The following is a 20,468-nucleotide window of genomic DNA, read 5'->3' on the forward strand; positions in this document are numbered from 1 at the left end:
CAGGTCTCCCCTCTCCATGCCACCGGTGTTGTCCAAGGGAAGGACAAGAGCCAATACAGTCTGGCACCATTGATGTCGCAGGAGTTGCGAGAACGAGATTGAAGACAACATCGGACCGCCTTAGGGACTCCAGCTCCAGATTTGTCCTCAGAGTTTACTCCTGAAGCCTTTCCCATGAGTGGGTATGGTCGCAAGGCAGCAGAGGTTTTGAAATCAGAATTTTCCCTCTTTTAGATGGACTGCCTTCCCAGGCTGACGAGTTCCATCTACTCGAAAGGGCTCAAGTGATTTCATAAAATTGTAACAATTTCGTCGAACATCTTGCTTACTGGCTTTTCAGGACTGTACGTCCTAGAACCCATTAAGCTAAGAAGCATGGGGGCTTTCTTTTAGTCACTCACGCCGTTTGCCTTAAAATAGAGTTCAACCCTCTCAATACAGGACTCCCAGCCTTCATTAGTAATGGGAGATAAGGAGATGGTGGAGGAACTGAATGAGTATTTTGCATCAGTCTTCACTGAGGAAGACATCAGCAGTATACCGGACACTCAAGGGTGGCAGGGAAGAGAAATGTGCTCAGTCTCAGTTGCGACAGAGAAAGTACTCAGGAAGCTGAACAGTCTAAAGGTAGATAAATCTCCCGGACCAGATGGGATGCACCCTCGTGTTCTGAAGGAGGTAGCTGTGGAGATTGCGGAGGCATTAGCGATGATCTTTCAAAAGTCAATAGATTCTGGCATGGTTCCAGAGGACTGGAAGATTGCAAATGTCACTCCGCTATTTAAGAAGGGGGCAAGGAAGCAAAAAGAAAATTATAGACCTGTTAGCTTGACATCGGTGGTTGGAAAGTTGTTGGGAGTCGATTGTCAAGGATGAGGTTACAGAGTACCTGGAAGCATATGACAAGATAGGTAGAACTCAGCATGGATTCCTTAAAAGAAAATCCTGCCTGACAAACCTATTACAATTTTTTGAGGAAATTACAAGTAGGCTAGACAAGGGAGATGCAGTGGATGTTGTATATTTGGATTTTCAGAAGGCCTTTGACAAGGTGCCACACATGAGGCTACTTAACAAGATAAGAGCCCATGGAATTACAGGAAAGTTACATACGTGGATAAAGCATTGGCTGATTGGCAGGAAACAGAGAGTGGGAATAGAGGGATCCTATTCTGGTTGGCTGCCGGTTACCAGTGGTGTTCCAAAGGGGTCCGTGTTGGGGCTGCTTCTTTTTACATTGTACATCAACGATTTGGATTATGGAATAGATGGCTTTGTGGCTAAGTTTGCTGACAATACGAAGATAGGTGGAGGGGCCAGTAGTGCTGAGGAAACAGGAAGTCTGCAGAGAGACTTGGATAGAATGGAAGAATGGGCAAAGAAGTGGCAAATGAAATACAATGTTGGAAAGTGTGTGGTTATGCACTTTGGCAGAAGAAATAAACGGGCAGACTATTATTCAAATGGGGAAAGAATTCAAAGTTCTGAGATGCAACGGGACTTGGGAGTCCTCGTACAGGATACCCTTAAGGTTAACCTTCAGGTTGAGTCAGTGGTGAAGAAGGTGAATGCAATGTTGGCATTCATTTCTAGAGGAGTAGAGTATAGGAGCAGGGATGTGATGTTGAGGCTCTATAAGGCGCTGGTGAGACCTCACTGTGGGCAGTTTTGGACTCCTCATTTAAGAAAGGATGTGCTGACGTCGGAGAGGGTACAGAGAAAATTCACTAGAATGATTCCGGGAATGAGAGGGTTAACATATGAGGAACGTTTCTCCGCTCTTGGACTGTATTCCTTGGAGTTTAGAAGAATGAGGGGAGGCCTCATAGAAACATTTTGAATGTTGAAAGGCATGGACAGAGTGGACGTGGCAAAGTTGCTTCCCATGATGGGAGATTCTAGTACGAGAGGGCATGACTTAAGGATTGAAGGGCGCCCATTCAGAACAGAAATGCGGAGAAATTTTTTTAGTCAGAGGATGGGGAATCTATGGAATTTGTTGCCACGGGCAGCAGTGGAGGCCAAGTCATTGGGTGTATTTAAAGCAGAGATTGATAGGTATCTGAGTAGCCAGGGCATCAAAGGTTATGGTGAGAAGGCGGGGGACTAAATGGGAGAATGGATCAGCTCATGATAAAATGGCGGAGCAGACTCGATGGGCCGAATGGCCAACTTCTGCTCCTTTGTCTTATGGTCTTATGGTTATTTTTATTCTTGAAAGTGACAGTAATGATTAGATGCCAAAACACCATCAAGTCCTAACATGCTAATTTGTGATCTCAATTATATTCATTGCATTGTTTTTTTATATGAAGTGCCAGTGGTATGTGTGCAGATTTGACAAAGGTAGCCCATCTTCCTCTGTCCACCTTGAACTGTTTACAAATTTGAACGTGGCCAGCCATGCCCTCCTCCTTCAATATTTCTCTACTACCAAAGATTAAAGACTAGTTTTATTTGTGACATGTACATTGAAACATACAGTGAGATGCGTTGTTTGCGTCAACGACAAACACAATCCAAATATGTGCTGGGAGCAGTCCGCAAGTGTCTCCAGGCTTCCGGTGCCAACATAGCATGGCCACAGTTTACTAACCCGAACCCATATGTCTTCTGAATGCTTGGAAACTGGAGCGCCCAAAGGAAACTCACGCAGTCAGGGGAAGAACATACAAAATTCTTACAAATAGCAGTGGAAATTGAATCCCAGGCAGTGATTGCTGGTGATGTAAAGAGCTAAGCTAAGCTCTGTGCTACTGTGTCACCCAGATTATCCATCTGGATTGCTTTATTCATTATTCTCTGGCTAGTTATAGTTGGATAGGCACCAACATAGCTACAACTCCTGCAACTACAAAGTTACCTTCTATCTTCCACTCCCTCCATAGTTCAAAGTAAATTTTGTTATCAAAGTACATATACGTCACCATATACAACTGTATATCTTTCTGTAGGTATACTGAACAAATCTATAGTAACTATAACAGGATCATTGAAAGATCAGCCACAGTGTAGAAGACAAAAAACTGTGCCAATGCAAATATAAATAGATAACAATAAAGAACGGGAACATGAGATAATGAGATAGAGTCCTTAAGGTGAGATCATTGATTGTGGGAAACATCACAATAGATGGACAAGTGAGTGTAGTTATTCCTGTTTGTCCAAGGGTCTGAAGCTTCCTACCTGCAACTATAGAGTGAAGCCGTCAGGATAATTGCTAGAATACAATGCATTTACCTCCTGGCTGAGTGTGACCATGACTAGTCACACTCAGTAGGTCAATGCCCGCGGAGTTAAGCACAAAAATAGCAGACACAGGAATCAAATCTGTATGCACAGCAGATTGATATCACAATTTGCCTATGCTGTACTCTTCTTGTGGGTGTTGGCAGTACTTGCACTAACACCCTCAGCAAATGCGGTCCAGTGTACCACTTGACAGAAACAAGTACCTACGGCCATAGCACGCAAAAAATGCATACTACTTAAGCACATTTTGTACCCTGATTTTTTACAGGTACTTCCTATGCAATACAGCTGAGGTCACAAAATTAGCAGTGTTAGTACTTGAAGGTGTTTTGGCACTCTAAAGAATTTCAATTATCTTCCTTCAAGAATACGAATTACTCTTGAAAACAACTGAGGTTTGTTTGGCCCCAAACAGTCAGCTACACTTAATAGATCTTGTTTCTCAAAATCTAATATATTGCAAAGAAAATATGCTATTTACCTGATTTGACAATTGTTGTAAATTAAGCTTTTAGATTATGAAGAACCTATCAACCTCCACTTTAAATATACCCAATGACTTGGCCTCCACAGCCGTCTGTTGCAATGAATTCCACAAATTCACCACCATTTGTCAAAAAAAAGTCCTCCTCATCTCTGTTCTAAAGGGACATGATTCTATTTTGAGTCTGCACCCTTCAGTCCTAGAGTCCCCCACGATAGGAAACATCCACTCCACGTCCACTCTATGTCTTTCAATATTTGATAAGTTTCAATGAGATCCCCTCTCATTCTTTTAAACTCAATAATCACAGGCCCAGAGCCATCAAACACCCCTCATACGTTAACCTTTTCATTCCTGGAATCATTCTCACAAATCTTCTCTGGGCCTTATAGACAGAACCTCTGTATAGGCCATTCTAATTTATAGAGCCCCCAAAATAATAGCCAAGAAGTGGAGCTGAAACCTAGCTATTTAAGCATTAATATTGGGCATGATGGTGGCAAAATGAGGTGCCTAGAGCAAATAAAGGAAATAGGTGCTTGTTTTTTTACCCCCATATTCCAGTAAAGAGACAGATGTTTGAGATTTAAGATTGCTCATCCTTAGGCAACAAATACCAGATTTGCAACCACAAAGGCACTTTTCCCTCTATACGTGATTGAATACATTGCTCAGGGATGTAGGAATTCTTTTATTGACATGCACGTACCGCTCCCAACTGTTCCAATCCAACACCAGAATCGTCCCATCCACTACATCATATATTTTAACTGTGACAACAGTGACCATTAGGGTTAATGCAAGTACAATACCTTGATCAATACCAGAAATTCCTTTCTAAGTGATAAAAAGGTATAAAGATAATTTTCATAAAGATCTACAGAAATGGTTAATGGGAACTACCGATCCATATAGATTATCCTACCTTTGTGATGTCATGTATTGTAATAAATACTCTCTCTATCCATAATATAACCTTCTTTATGAGGCAAAACAAACTAAACCTGAGGAATAGTTAGATTGAATAATTAGAAAACTTATTTCCTGTCTATTATGCAGAGGACAGAACATATTGGTCTTGAATCCTCAGTTCCCAGAACATATCCAGTAGAACACATTGGTCTTCAATTTGCAGCTCCACTCCCAAAGTTTGTGACAATTCCAGAAATTCTTTCATTACTGCAATATTTACTGTGCTGCACTTGAGAATTTAATCTAAAAGTCAATTCACCCATTGTGGCTGTATAGCACACATATGCAGGGGACATAGCCTACATGGCCTACATTTAACCTGCTTAACCTACGTAGCACACATATGCAGGGGAAATAGTCTACATATAGCCTACATTTAACCTACATAGCACACATATGCAGAGGACATAGGCTAAATTTTCAAATGTGAGTAATTGGAGCAGCTGAAAATGCAGAGTGATGAAAAAGCACACCAGTTTTCCTAACTATTCCACTCCTACACCTGAATATGTGCCTGCTCAATCTTCCATTTCACCGCACCTCATGCTTTCTTCAGTTTTACCTTACAACTGATACAACTCCACACTTATGGCATTCATCTACACTGAGCAGAATGTTCATGAGTAGATGGAAGACATCAAATAAACAACAGTGGGAATCAGAACTGAAACCTTGGAGTCAAATCTTGGCAATCAAATATTGACAGCAGCGTACAAATCTATGAGGGGAATTGAAAGGGTAAATGCAAGAAGGCTTTTTCCACTGAGGTTGCGGGTTAAGGGGAAAATGGGGGGGAGCTTCTTCACTAAGAGGCTGGTGAGAGAGTGGAATGAGCTGCAAGTGGAAGTGGATGCAGATTTGATTTCAAAAATTAAGAGAAATTTAGGTACCTACATGGATGTGTGGGGTATGGAGGGCTATGCTTCGGGTGTGGGTTGATGGGACTAGTCAGACCAACAGCTTAGCATGGACTAAATGGGTCAAAGTTTCTGTTTCTAGTTTACTATGACCCTGTATTTCCTTAATAATTTAACTAGGCTACTACATATAATATCAGTCCTCTTCTTTTATATTATTAATATTATTTATTTATTGAGATACAGTTCAGAATGTCCCACTTGGTGGCACAATATCAGCACCGGACTCCAGAGCGAAGGTTCCCGAGTTCGAATCCAAGTCGGGTTGAGCGTCAAGCTAGCAACTCGGCCTCATAAAAACAAGAATAGTTTGCTATGGAAACACCATCATGACAGTGCCCCAATAACTCCACTGCCGAGTTAAGGGCCATTCTTCTATACAGCTCAGAATAGGCCCTTCTGAACTTCAAATCATGACGTCCAGCAACCCCCGATTTAACCCTAGCCTCATTACGGTTAGAATGACCAATTAACCTACTAACTGGTACTTCTTTGGACCATGGAAGGAAACTGGAGCACTCAGAGAAAATATATGCATTCCACAAGAAGGACGTAAAGAGACTCCTTACAGATGACATCAGAATTGAACTCCGAACTTCGTCGTCCTCCTCCTCCCCCGAGGTGTAATTGTATCATGCTAACCGATACTCTATTCTGCGAATTGCGTCTTACCTGATTGATAAAGTGAAGTCCCCAGGGTTGCTTTTGCTGGGTCGTGCTAGGAAGCTCCCATGAACTCCTCTGTTTAGTAAGAGATGTTCCGCTTCAATCCCAGATATATTAGGATGAAACCACCTATGCAAAAAATAAAAAAAATAAAGATAATCCAAAAATGAATCAAAAGAATAAAAGATAATTCTATCTCACAGGCCCTCTGTTGGCCAGGATTGACCATGGATGTTGCATCTAAGCTGTCTATGTGATGCACGAGCAAGTACGCAAGTCAGGGCAGTACAATATGGCTCCCCCTCTCCACAGAGCTTATGAATCCACAGAATAGCAGAGACCGATACAGCTCGGCGCCAGTGTATCACAGGAGTGCCAGTCCATGTCGAAGTCAAAGTAGCACTGCCTTAGGGATTCCAGCTCTGAATTTTTCCTCAGAGTTTACTCCAAAGCCTTCCTTATGAGTGGATACAGTCACAAGGCAGCAGGGGTTTGAGATCAGAGTTTTCCTTCTCCTAGATGAGTGCCAACCACAGCTGACGAGACCTATCAGCCCGAAGCTACTGGTTTTAAGGCACCAGTAACTCGCCTTTGCCCTTTCTTCCATCAGTAGAAACAAGTCTGCTGGGCTTCATACATGAAAGCCAGGATCTGGACTTGGTTGTCAGAAGCTATTTGAAAAGCACACCATTAGGAGCATTTTATAGTTGGTGCGCCCTTATCCTTAATACCACCCCGGCTATGACAATCTTAAGGAACCAATAATTCTATAATGTTGTTTATTTAAAAACTGATATCCAATAGTTTTAACTAAACTATCAGAAATTGGGCTTCATGAATATTGGATGCTATTGAACAGTACAGTAATATCTGAAGAATCTCACTTTTGAATTAAAATATTCTGTCAGAGTAGCAGAGCATAGGTTTTATCCCTCCCTCCATCCCCCTCAAGGCTTTTTCATTATGTAAGCTTAGAACATAGAACACAGAACAGCACAGCACAAGAACAGGCTCTTCAGCCCACAAAGTTGTGCCAAATCAAGTTAACTTAGTAATCACACACAATGCTAGAGGAATCCAGCAGGCCAGGCAGCATCTATGGAAAAAAGTACAGTCGATGTTTTGGGCCGAGATTTTAGATTTTAGGCTTCCCAATCTATGTCGGGTCTCACTGACATACAGGACGTCACATTGGGAGTACCGGACGCAGTGTATGACCCCAACAAACTCACAGATGAAGTGTCACCTCACCTGGAAGGACTATTTGCGGCACTTCACCTGTGAGTCTGTTGGGGTCATATACTGTGTCTGGTGCTCCTGGTGTGGCCTCCTTTATATCGGTGAGACCCGACGTAGATTGGGAGACCGTTTTGCCAAGCACCTATGCTCCATCCGCCAGAAAAACCAGGATCTCCCAGTGGCCACCCATTTTAATTCCATTTCCCATTCCCATTCTAATATATCAATCCATGGCGTCCTCTACTGTCGCGATGAGGTCACACTCAGGTTGGAGGAACAACACCTTATATTCCGTCTGGGTAGCCTCCAACCTAATGGCATGAACACTGATTTCTCAAACTTTCAGTAATGCCTTCCACCCTCCCCTTCACCATTCCCCACCCCCTTTTCACTCTCTCATCTTATCTCCTTGCCTGCCCATTGCCTCCCTCTGGTGCTCCTCCCCCATTTTCTTTCTTCCATGGCCTTCTATCCTCACCTATCAGATTCCCCCTTCTCCAGCCATGTATCTCTTTCACCAACTTCCCAGCTATTTACTTAATTCTTCCCCCTCCTAGTTTCATCTATCACCTTGTGTTTCTCTGTCCCCTCCCCCCCCCAACCACCTTTTAAAATCTATTCCTCATCTTTTTGTCTCCAGTCCTGCCACAGAGTCTTGGCCCGAAATGTCGACTTTACTTTTTTCCATAGATGCTAACTGGACTGCTGAGTTCCTCCACAGCATTTTGTGTGTGTTGATTGGATTTCCAGCATCTACAGATAATCTCTTATTTGTAACTCAGTAATCAAATGGCTAACTACACTGATCTCTTCTGCTTACATAATGTCCATATCCCTCACATTCATATGCCCATCTAATCATCTCTTAAAAGTCTCTAATGCATCTGCCTCTACCACCTCCCCTGGGCAGCACATTCCAGGCACCCATGACTCACTGATAAAAACCTACCCCCTCACATTTCCTTTGAAATTACGCAGTAGGATTTCAGAATTTCCTTGTGAAGTATGCTTTAAGTAGTCCTTGCTGTAATTGTTATTGAGGTACAGTTTTCTCCTGAATATTTAACTGGCTGATTATGAATCCTTCAGCTGGTAGTTGTTCTTACTGCTAAGTAGATGAAGTAGTTGAGATGAATAGTACAGCAGAGACAGAGAGGGTTAAGTAGAACGAGAGGTAGAGGCAGAGTGATAATTATTCATAGCTTTGTGGTCAAGTTTGCGCTGATACAAAGATCAATGGAGGGTCAGATAGTATTGAGGAAGCAGGGAGTCTGCAGAAGGACAGATCTGGATAATGGGTAAAGAACTGAGAGTGTAGGGAAGTGCGTGGTCATGGACTTTAGTATAGGAATCCAAGCAGCAGCTCAAACTATGTTGGTTGTTGACGCAAATGACACATTTCACTGTGTACTTCGGTGTTTTGATGTACATGTGACAAAATAAAGCTAATCTCCATTCTATATTTTAATTCCAGTCCGAGTTATCTGCACTCCCCCAATGATCTTTCATTTAATTATTCACTATTGTCCTCGCTCTCATTAATATTATAGTATGCTCTGAATTTTCTCAGCACAAAACTTATTAACTAGAGAGCACAAATTTAAGATAATTGTGTTTAGAAAGAAGAACAAAAAATCTCTCAGCAAGTGATGGGAGTCCAGAACTACTTGCCTGAAAGGGTGGTGGACGTAAAAAGCTTTACTACACGTAAAAACTCACTCCCTAGCTCTTGACCTGCGTGAGCTGCAGGGTAACAGGTTAATTGGTCATTGTAAATTGTCCTGTGATGAGACTAATGTTAACTGGTGGACTGCTGGGTTGTGCAGCTTGTTGAGATGGAAAATCTGTTCCATGCTGTAACTCAAAATAAAAATAAACAAGTTCAAGTTCAGTTAATTGTCATCCAGTTGAACACATGTATACCACCGAACGAAAGAATGATCAAGATGCACAACACAGTACATAACTCATACATGGGGAGAGTTTAAACTAGAATTGCTGGGGGGTGGGAACCACATTGAAGAGACGGAAGAAGGCGCTATTGGCTCACAAATAGAGAAAGCTTGGAGACAGTGCGAGAGGGAGTATAGGCAGGTGATAGAGAAGGGATACGCTCAGACCAATGGTTTGAGATGTGTCTATTTTAATGCAAGAAGCATCATGAACAAAGTGGATGAGCTTAGAGCATGGATCAGTACTTGGAGCTATGATATTGTGGCCATTACAGAGACTTGGATTGTTCAGGGGAAGGATTGGTTACTTAGTGTGCCAGGCTTAATGTTCTAAACAGGACAGGGAGGGACACAAAAGAGGTAGGGGCATGGCACTGCTGATCAGAGAAAGTGTCTCAGCTACAGGAAAGGAGGAAGTCATGGGGGATTGTCTACAGAGTCTCTGTGAGTGGAAGTGAGAAACAGGAAGGGGTCAATAAGTCTACTGGGTGTTTTTTATAGACCACCCAATAGTAACAGGAACATTGAGAAGCAGATAGAGAGACAGATTCTGAAAAGGTGTAATAATAACAGGGTTGTCGTTTTCCAAATATTGATTGGCATCTCCCTAGAGCAAGGGGTTTAGATGGGGTGGAGTTTGTTAGTTGTGTTCAGGAAGGTTTCCTGACACAATATGTAGATAAGCCTACAAGAGGAGAGGCTGTACTTGATCTGGTATTGGGAAATGAACCTGGTCAGGTGTCAGGTCTCTCAGTGGGAGAGCATTTTGGAGATGGTGATCACTATTCTATCTCCTTTACCATAGCATTGGAGAGGGATAAGAACAGACAAGTTAAGAAAGCGTTTAATTGGAGTAAAGGGAAATATGAAGCTATCAGGCAGCAACTTGGAAGCATAAATTGGGAACAGATGTTCTCAGGGAAGAGTGTGGCAAATGTTCATGGGATATTTGCGTGGTGTTCTGCATAGGTACGTTCAAATGAGACAGGGAAAGGATGGTAGGGTACAGGAACCGTGGTGTACAAAGGCTATTGAAAATCTAGTGAAGAAGAAAAGAAAAAGCTTACAAAAGGTTCAAAAAACTAGGTAATGACAGAGATCTAGAAGATTATAAGGCTAGCAGGAAGGAGTTTAAGAAAGAAATTAGTAGAGCCAGAAGGGGCCATGAGAAGGACTTGGCGAGCAGGATTAAGGAAAACCCCAAGACATTCTAAAAGTACGTGAAGAGCAAGAGGATAAGACATGAGAGAATAGGACCAATCAAGTGTGACAGTGGAAAAGTGTGTATGGAATCGGAGGAGATAGCAGAGATACTTAATGAATACTTTGCTTCAGTATTCTCTACAGAAAAGGATCTTGGCGATTGTAGGAATGACCTACAGCGGATTGAAAAGTTTGAGCATGTGGACATTAAGAAAGCGATGTGTTGAAGCTTTTGGAAAGCATCAAGTTGGATAAGTCACCAGGACTGGATGAGATGTACCCCAGGCTATTGTGGCAGGTGAGGGAGGAGATTATTGAGCAATGATCTTTACATCATCAATGGGGACGAGAGAGGTTCCAGAGGATTGGAGGGTTGCAGATGTTCCCTTATTCAAGATAGGGAATAGAGATAGCCCAGGAAATTATAGACCAGTGAGTCTTACTTCAGTGGTTGGTAATTTGATGGAAAAGATCCTGAGAGGAAGGATTTATGAACATTTGGATAGGCATAATATGATTAGGAATAGTCAGTATGGCTTTGTCAAAGGCAGGTCGTGCCTTACAAGCCTGATTGAATTTTTTGAGGATGTGACTAAACACATTGATGAAGGTAGAGCAGTAGATGTAGTGTATATGGATTTCAGCAAGGTATTTGATAAGGTATCCCATGCAAGGCTTATTCAGAAAGTAAAGAGGCATGGGATCCAAGGGGACCTTGTTTTGTGGATCCAGAACTGGTTTGCTCACAGAAGGCAAAGAGTGGTTGTAGACGGGTCATATTCTGCATGGAGGTCGGTGACCAGTGGTGTGCCTCAGGAATCTGTTCTGGGACCCCTTCTCTTCGTGATTTTTATAAATGACCTGGATGAGGAAGTGGAGGGATGGGTTAGTAAATTTGCTGACGACACAAAGATTGGGGGTGTTGTGGATAGTGTGGAGGGCTGTCAGCGGGACATTGATAGGATGCAAAACTGGGCTGAGAAGTGGCAGATGGAGTTCAACCCAGATAAGTATGAGGTGGTTCATTTTGGTAGGTCAAATATGATGGCAGAATATAGCATTAATGGTAAGACTCTTGGCAGTGTGGAGGATCAGAGGGACACTCAAAGCTGCTGCGCAGGTTGACCCTGTGGTTAAGAAGGCATATGGTGCATTGGCCTTCATCAACCGTGGGATTGAGTTCAAGAGCCGAGAGGTAATGCTACAGTTATATAGGACTCTGGTCAGGTCCCACTTGAAGTACTGTGCTCACTTCTGGTCACCTCACTACAGGAAGGATATGGAAACTATAGAAAGGGTGCAGAGGAGATTTACAAGGATGTTGCCTGGATTGGGGATCATGCCTTATGAGAATAGGTTGAGTGAACTCGGACCTTTCTCCTTGGAGCGGTGGAGGATGAATGAGAAGTGACCTGACAGAGGTGTACAAGATGAGAGGAATTGATCGTGTGGATAGTCAGAGGCTTTTTCCCAGGACTGAAATGGCTAACACGAGAGAGCACAGTTTTAAGGTGCTTGGAAGCAGGTACAGAGGAGACGTCAGGGGTAAGTTTTTTACGCAGAAAGTGGTGAGTACGTGGAATGGGCTGCTGGTGATGGTGGTGGAGGTGGATAAGATAAGAGTCTTTTAAGAGACTCCTGGATAGGTACATGGAGCTTAGAACAATAGAGAGCTATGGGTAACCCTAAGTAATTTCTAAGTAAGTACATGTTTGGTACAGCATTGTAGATTGAAGGGCCTGTATTGTACTGTAGGTTTTCTATGTTTCTATGTCATACATAAAGTAATACTACCACAAATAATTAACAACTAATAAGGTGCAGGTTAAAAAGTAAACAATATAACACTACTGGTGCTTCATACATGATGAAACCTGGGTGTTAGCAGGGAGTTCAGTAGTCTTAAGGCATGGGGCAAGAAACAGTTTCGCTGGTAGGAGGGTCAAAGAAATTGTTAGATGGGAGGGATCATTGACAAAGCTATGGGAGGGATGGAAGGGATCATTAACACTATGTACACAGTGCTCCTGATAAATATTTCTGATGGGTGGAAGAAAGACCACGACGAGCCTTTTTAGGGTCTTGCGATCAGATGCCTTGCAATTCCCATATCAGATGGCCTGCAGCTGGTCAGGACACTCTTGACGATGCCCATGTAAAAATTAGTTAGGCAGGGGGAGCCTCACTCACCTCAGTCTCCTCAGGAGGTGAAGACTAAGAACTAGGGAGTGAGTTTAAATCTGAAGCCTATTTCAAGTTCCTGGGTGTCAAGATCTCGAGGACCTAACCTGGTCCTAACAAATCGATGCAGCTATAAAGAAAGCAAGACAGCGACTAAACTTCATTTGATGTTTGAAAAGATTTGGTATGCCAACAAAAACACTCAAAAACTTCTATAGATGTATTGTGGAGAGCATTCTGACAGGCTGCATCACTGGTCTGATATGGGGGAGAGGGGGGGCTACTGCATAGGACCAAAAGAAGTTGCAGTGGGTTGTAAATTTAATCGGCTCCATCTTGGGTACTAGCCCACAAAGTACCCAGGACGTCTTCAAGGAGCAGTATCTCAAAAAGGCAGCATCCATTATTAAAGACACCCAGCACCCAGGGCATGCTCTTTTCTCATTGTTACCATCAGGTAGGAGGTACAGAAACCTGAAGGCACATACTCAGAAATTCAGGAACAGTTTCTTCCCCTCTGCCATCCAATTCCTAAATGGGCATTGAACCCATGGACATTACCTCACTTTTTTAATATATTTCAGCTTTTGCACAAATTTTAATCTATTCAATATACATATACTAATTGATTTACTTATCTATTAATATTATTTTTTCTTTTATATTATGCATTGCATTGAACTGTTGCTGCAAAGTTAAGAAATTTCATGACACATGCCAGTGATAATAAACCCAATTCTGATTCTATTTTTAACAGCAAGGTCACAAAGGCCACAATGGGCCAAATGTCCTTTTACTAGGCCTTTGTTCTACAACATGAATGATTGTTCCATAATTTGCTAGTAAACTTCTGCCTTCATTTCCACCTTCAAGCCAATTCTTAAAATGTACTCCTTTGTCTAAGCTTTGAGTCTTGTCAAATTCTGTTTGTGGCGTGCCTTGGGATAGTACGCCAAACTGAAAATGCAAGTTAGTGCTGAAGCAACACAGCAAATCAGCACTCATTGAATATGGCAGTATTAACAGTAATTACTTTTGTCAATTATTTCAGTGATAATCAGTATTACAAAGGTCAGCCTCAGCTCGTTCACTTAATCATTTCACATAGAAGTATTACAGAAATTGGAAATTGAAAATATTAGAAGATATTGGAAATGGTTGTCATAGATAACACCAGAAATGATGCTGAATATCAAGGATATGTGGCTAGATTCACACAAAATGCTGTCAAAACATATTAGGTCAGGCAGTATCTATGGAGAGGAATAATGAGTTGACATTTTTGGCCAAAACCCTTCATCAGGAAATTGGGATGTGTTACGTACCCTGTAACTGGGTTGCCAAACCAGCAGAAATGGATCACTCGATTGGAGTCTGGATTACTAGAACTAAGAAAGTTTTATTAAAGAAACAAGCAACACAGTACTCTAATCAAAAGGATAACAGGATCAATCAAGCTCTATCGTTGTCTAGGGGTAAATGACCAGTTTCAAAGTGACGCAAAGTTCAGTTCAATTTAGTTCAGTTCAGTTCGCAGCAATCGCTGCCGTGGCAATGGACAGTGGGGGGGAGGAGAGAGAGAGCAAAACGAATGAATATTCAAGGCTTCCAGACAGACCTTCGCAGTCAGCTTTCGGGCGAGTCCTTTGTGATGTCATCTGAGGTCACCAACCGTGACCCCTCCGTTTCCAGATACGATCGTTTCCCTGCGCTGAACCTGGCACCCAGGCAAGGGTGGACACACACCAGGTTCCCGCCGATCGTGCCTTTCCACCCTGTGCGTCTATGGCCCGGTACTTCCCACCGACTTGTGAGAGACACACCGCTTCCAGGGTCTTGTTACCTCGGGTGTCGTGTGTGTCCTGCCTTAGCGAACCTGTCCCTTTTTATCCCCCTGCTGGGGTATCGCCTGTCCATCCCTTCAAACAGTTCAGGGTTCAAAGAGGGAGCCGCTCTTGACAGCTCTCTCCTTCTGTTACTCTCTCTCCCGTCCCTTCATTACACATCTCCAAATGCTGCACCATTGTTTTCCTTATCTCTCTCTCTCCCCTGAAGACAGGTGGCAGACCAACTGCTGATTCCACTGGTGCCAGCCCAGGCCAGCTACATCTTAATCTATGTGTATTCTTGTCACAGATGAGTCCTGATGAAGGGTCTCAGCTGAAAATGTTGACACTATTCCGCTTTATAGATGCTGTCTGACCTGAGTTCCTCCATCACTTTGTGCGTGTTACTCTTGATTTCCAGCATTTGCAAAATCCCATATGTTTGTGATCTCCTATCAGATTCCTTCTTCTTTAACTCTTCACCTGTTCCACCTGTCGTCGCCCAGCATCTCACTTCAAACCCTCCCCACCCACCTACCTTCCCCCTCACCTGGTCTCACCTGTCACTGTGTACTCCTTTCCCTCCACCTCCTACTTTCTTATTTTGGCTTGTTCCTCCTTCCTTATCAGTCCTGATGAAGGGTCTCCGCCTGAAACATGTTTCTTCCCCTCCACAGATGCTGTCTGACCTGCTGAGTTCCTCCAACATTTTGAGTGTGCTGCTCTGGATTTCCAGCATCTGCAGAATCTCTTGTGGTTATAATATGTACTATTCTCTATAATATGTACTATTGAAAATACCGTCCATTGCTTTACTGATGATTGAGAGAATGATTAGTGGTAATTACATTGATTGCATTTGCCCTACATTTCCTAGATAGGATATCCCTGGACAATTTTCCAAATTGCAGCTTGGTGGCATTGAAGCTGGTTTGCAACGTTAACAGTATTTCTAGCAACATGCACAAAATACCCGAGGAACTCAGCAGGTCATGCAGCATCTATGGGAAGGAATAAAGAGTCAATGTTTCGGGGGCCTGACGAAGGGTCTCAGCCTGAAGAGTTGACTGTTTATTCTTCTCCATAGATGCTGACTGACCTGCTGAATTCCGACAACATTTTGCATGTGTTAGTCTGGATTCCCAGCATCTGCAGAATCTCTTGTAATAAAAGTTCAAAGTTCAAAATAAATTTATTATCTAAGTATATATATGTCACGATATACAACCCTGAGATTAATTTTCTTGTGGACATAATCAATAAATTTATAGAATAATAATCATAAAATGCAAGACTGCCCAACTTGGGCGTTCAACCAGAGTGCAGAAAACAACAAACTGAGCAAATACAAAAATAAATAAAAATAATAAATAAATAAGCAATAAATATTGAGAATATGAGATGAAGAGTCCTTGAAAGTGAGTCCATTGGTTGCAGGAACATCTCAATGATGTGGCAAGTGAAGTTGAATGAAGTGAATGCTGCCTACCTCACTGAATATTTGCAATAGTTTCTGCACTAGATCTGCTTAGTCTAGTGGTGTAGCTAATCCTTGAGCGCAAGAATTCAACATTAAATTCACTATTACCTTTGCTTTAGTCAGTGCTCTCTCCATCTTATTTTCTCTCCCCATAGATACTGACTGGCCTGCTTATTATATCAACATTTCCTGTACTTAACATATTTGCATACTGCAAAAATAATTACCAGAATACTGGCACATTATCAAAACTATTCACTGCTCTGAACAACCACACCATTTATCAACAATTAGACAGACATTTCCACATTTTTTATTTTATTTAGATATACCGCATGAAACAAGCTGTTCCAATCCAACAAGCCACGCTGCCCGGCAACCCACCAATTTTCACCCTAGCCTAATGACGAATTAACCTCCGAACCAGTACATATTTGGACTATGTGTGGAAACCGAAGCACCCAAAGGAAACCAACACATTCATGAGGGAAAATACAAACTGAACTCATATTTTCAGAGTACAGTCCTCACTTTAAATATCACTTACAAAAGTTGTAGCAAAGCCATTATTAAGAGAAAAATAGGAACTGGCTTAGTTCAATAACCACAACTATGAATTAGTTTTGACATTACCAGTTGGCATTTACTTATCTGATGGCAATTCATAATTTCCAAAAATCATTTTCTAAAATCAGAAGGTTAAGTAATATACAAAATTTACAAGTCAAGTATATGAAGCCTTAATCGTGCTTTTCAAGAAGAATTGTGGTGCATTACTACATACTTTTTTTCAAAAATATACTTAATAATTGTAAGTAAGTTAGTTGTATGTTTTAAAGATATCAAGTATCAATGATATGTGTCTATAAATGCTCAAAACAACTATATTTCTTCATATCAGCTACAAGGCACAACAGAAATCAACCAACATATCTTCACCATCATTTTTACAGTTCTTTGTGGCTAACCATATTTTCCATCTAAAACTCATCCTTTGTTCCATTCACCAGAAACTAAATTCAGCAATAAATTGCAAGTGCCTCTGACAAATAGTCAGATTTCCATCATATAACCCTGAGCTATCAGATATTTCCAGTTTTTAGTTTTTATGTTGAGCAAGGAAAATTTGAATGTGATAACATTAATACAACTTTAGAAGCTGCACCAAATGCATGTTAAGATCTTGTTCCCAGGCTGTGCTTACTCCTCAGTTTACGTTGGAAAATAATTACAATTGGATTGATAGAATTTAATGAAAAGCTTACTTAAACTCCGCCACAGACGGTCCCAAACCCAGCTGTGAGAGTTGGGCAAGGGGCTAGCAACCCCACCCAGTGAAAACCCAGATCAACAGAAACACCAACAGAAGCCTCAAAGACTTTATCCCTAGAAATGGAAGGACACCAGAAAATGGGCTACATCTGGAGACAATTTGAAGGACTGGGCCAGGGTAGAGGAGTCTGGAGAGATGCTGTCAGCAGTCTATGTCTCAGTAGGGATGATAGGCTTAAGAAAACAAAGCTTACATATGAACAGGCCTGGAGCTAAACTAATTTGCCACAATTTAGAAAGTAGGGCTGATATTTGCCGGTAAAGGTTTGTGAGTTTATGATCACAAATCAAAAATGGACTCTGACACAGAACATTAATAACTACCCTTCTGCAATTGTGGAAATTTTCAGATAATGTAAATATCACCATTGTCAGCACAGAAATATCCTGGTACATCAAGGTTCCTGACAAAGGTGTTGGTCAGTATATAAGACAGGTCATCTTGCAGCTTTGACATTTCAATTGTAGCCACAGCAGTTGGAAGACTTCAGTGACACATCAGATGTGCTAACATCTGACACACTATCACAAACACAAGAGATTCTGCAGATGCTGGAAATCCAGAGCAATACACACAAAAAGCTGGAGGAACTCAGCAGGTCAGGCAACATCACTGGAAATGAATAAATAGTCGATGTTTCAGGCCGAGATCCTTCATCAGCACTGTATACATATTTATCTGATACATTATACCATGCTGATATTTTGACAGATTAATTCTTCACTTTCCTTCTTTCTTGTTATGTCCATGCACCTTATAGTCTAACTGCGGTGCACTTTCTCTGTAGCTGTTACACTCTATTCTACATTCTGTTACTGTTTTAACTTGTTCTACATTAATGCGCTGTGTAGTGAACTGACCTGTATGAACAGCTTTCCAGACAAGCTTTTCACTGTATCTCAGTGCATGTGACAATAATAAACCAATTTCAATTCCAGCTTGTCCTGATCTTTGAACTACTGCATTCCGAAGGGAATGCATATGAAGTCATCCATGTCTAGGAAAGATTGCTTTAGAAACTAGGTCTTCAAGACAAGAAAAAGTCCTTTATTACCTTGCACATCACAGTTTGCAAATTTAAGCAACTTTACAGATCTATAAAAAGGACCAAATAATTGCACAAACCTGTAACAATTCGGAAAAAATAAACAAGCATAGAACATATAATCTATTTTCCCATCTGCCTAAATTTCCAGCATTGCATACAAATGGAATCAAGATTTACATTTGGGACGGCATATTAGCCCAGTGGTTAGACTAATGATTTACAGCACCAGTGATCTGGGTTCATTTCCTGCTGCTGTCTAGAAGGAGTTTGTATGTTCTACCCATGACCACATGGGCTTCCTCCGGTGCTTTGGATTCCTCCCGCATTCCAAAGATGTATGGGTTAGGAGGTTATTTTGGTCATATGGATGTAATTGGGCAGCAAGGGTTTGTTGGGCCTGAAGGGCCTGTTACCATGCTGTATCTCTAAATAAAACAAAAAATAATTTTATTTCGATATTTCAGAAACAGGTTATGTCAGAGATGGCACAACTTTCTTCTGCATTTGCCTGTTTTAAATAAAAATGATGATCGATGTTCCATTCAAAAACGCAATGAAGATTTAAATAAAAATGGCTGGAAATTCCACTATACTGAAGGATATTTAATCTGTACCAGTTTTAAGCAAGGTTGCCATACGGCAGACCCATAGCTTGTGTATCATGTAGACAACTAGGATACAATATCCATGGCCAACCTCAACCAACAGAGAGCCTCAAGGGGAGGGGGAGGAGAGGGGGGAGGAGAGGGGGAGGAGAAGGGGAGGAGAGGATTAACATTTCAGCTCAGAATCTTTCAGCAGTATTTCTGTTTATTTCAGGTTTCTGGCATCTACAGTTGTTTGCTTTCACTGGCATTGATGTTCAACTACTAAAAAGTAGCTGTTTCAAAGGAGGAAAAGGTTCATTTAAGCTTGCCAAATACATGGAAGCTTTGTGGAATTAGGATTAAATCTTGCAACCAGTTACTTAGCAAATGTCATAAAATAAGCACTTGGGTCTTATACTAAACAGAGTCTTGTCATACTCTCCTTTGTCAGAGTATGCAGGGGAGTTTAGCAAAAATTATCTAAGTTACCATTACATTTTGGATATACAGTATGAGATAATAATATGTTCTTATCCATCATTGACACCACACTTCCTTTTCAGCAAATAGTAGGTTTATCTTTGTCATAAGAGCTTAACGATAGTGTAATAAATCATTGCTATTTTCATTTCTACATGACCACAGTATAATAATAGGAGTGTGATCACTCAAGATGAGCATGATGTTTTCCCAAGGGGATAAGACAACTGGGGACCCTTCACTGTTGCAGCCTTCCTCCACCTTCATTGTCATTATGATGTGTCATCTTCCACCAGCTCCACCGTTGAGGTCTTGGCTGGATCTTTTTTTCATTTGGAAGTTCCCCCTTGCTCTTATTGCCATGGGTGACCCTACCAGGAGCTAAATAACAGTAATACTGTGGTCACTCCAGTTCTGTATGATGTTCTCCCAAGGGGTTGTTTCCTTAATGGAGATCGCCTGTGTGTGACTTTGTTTAATATTTACAGCCACAACTCGATCCTTGACAGATTAGGGTCAGGGGTGACATGGGATGCAAGCTGACCGGGGACCCTTCACTGCTACAGGTTCCCTCTGCCTTGCCTGTCGTTGCGATCTGTCATCTTCCACCAGCCCCACTGCTGAGGTCTTAGTTGCATCACTTTTTGTCTGGAACATCCCTCTTGACCCTACAGGGAGCTAAGCTCCAGACAGCATTGCTCTCAAGATCTCAGGAATTTAAATAGAAGCTCCTTAATATTAGCAGTGATATTAGCTGGACAGTCATAATGCTTGAGAAGAGAAAGGATTGCCAAATAAATTATCATGCAAAGTTTGCACTGTTGGCCGCATACTGGAATGTAGTTATT

At 41.7% G+C, this 20,468-nt stretch overlaps 1 protein-coding gene across 4 annotated transcripts in view; it reads right to left on the bottom strand.

Annotated features, from left to right (window-relative positions):
- The window catches only part of ptpn11b (protein tyrosine phosphatase non-receptor type 11b), a 149,349-nt gene that overhangs the window by 85,928 nt on the left and 42,953 nt on the right, over window positions 1-20,468 (bottom strand). For all 4 annotated transcript variants that reach the window (XM_072245378.1, XM_072245377.1, XM_072245375.1 and 1 more), the window contains exon 2: window positions 6,298-6,420. In XM_072245378.1, coding sequence (XP_072101479.1) covers window positions 6,298-6,420 — 123 coding nt within the window. The remainder of the gene's footprint in view (window positions 1-6,297; window positions 6,421-20,468) is intronic.

This window comes from Mobula birostris, chromosome 27, assembly GCF_030028105.1.
Source record: "Mobula birostris isolate sMobBir1 chromosome 27, sMobBir1.hap1, whole genome shotgun sequence".
Classification (NCBI taxonomy): domain Eukaryota; kingdom Metazoa; phylum Chordata; class Chondrichthyes; order Myliobatiformes; family Myliobatidae; genus Mobula; species Mobula birostris.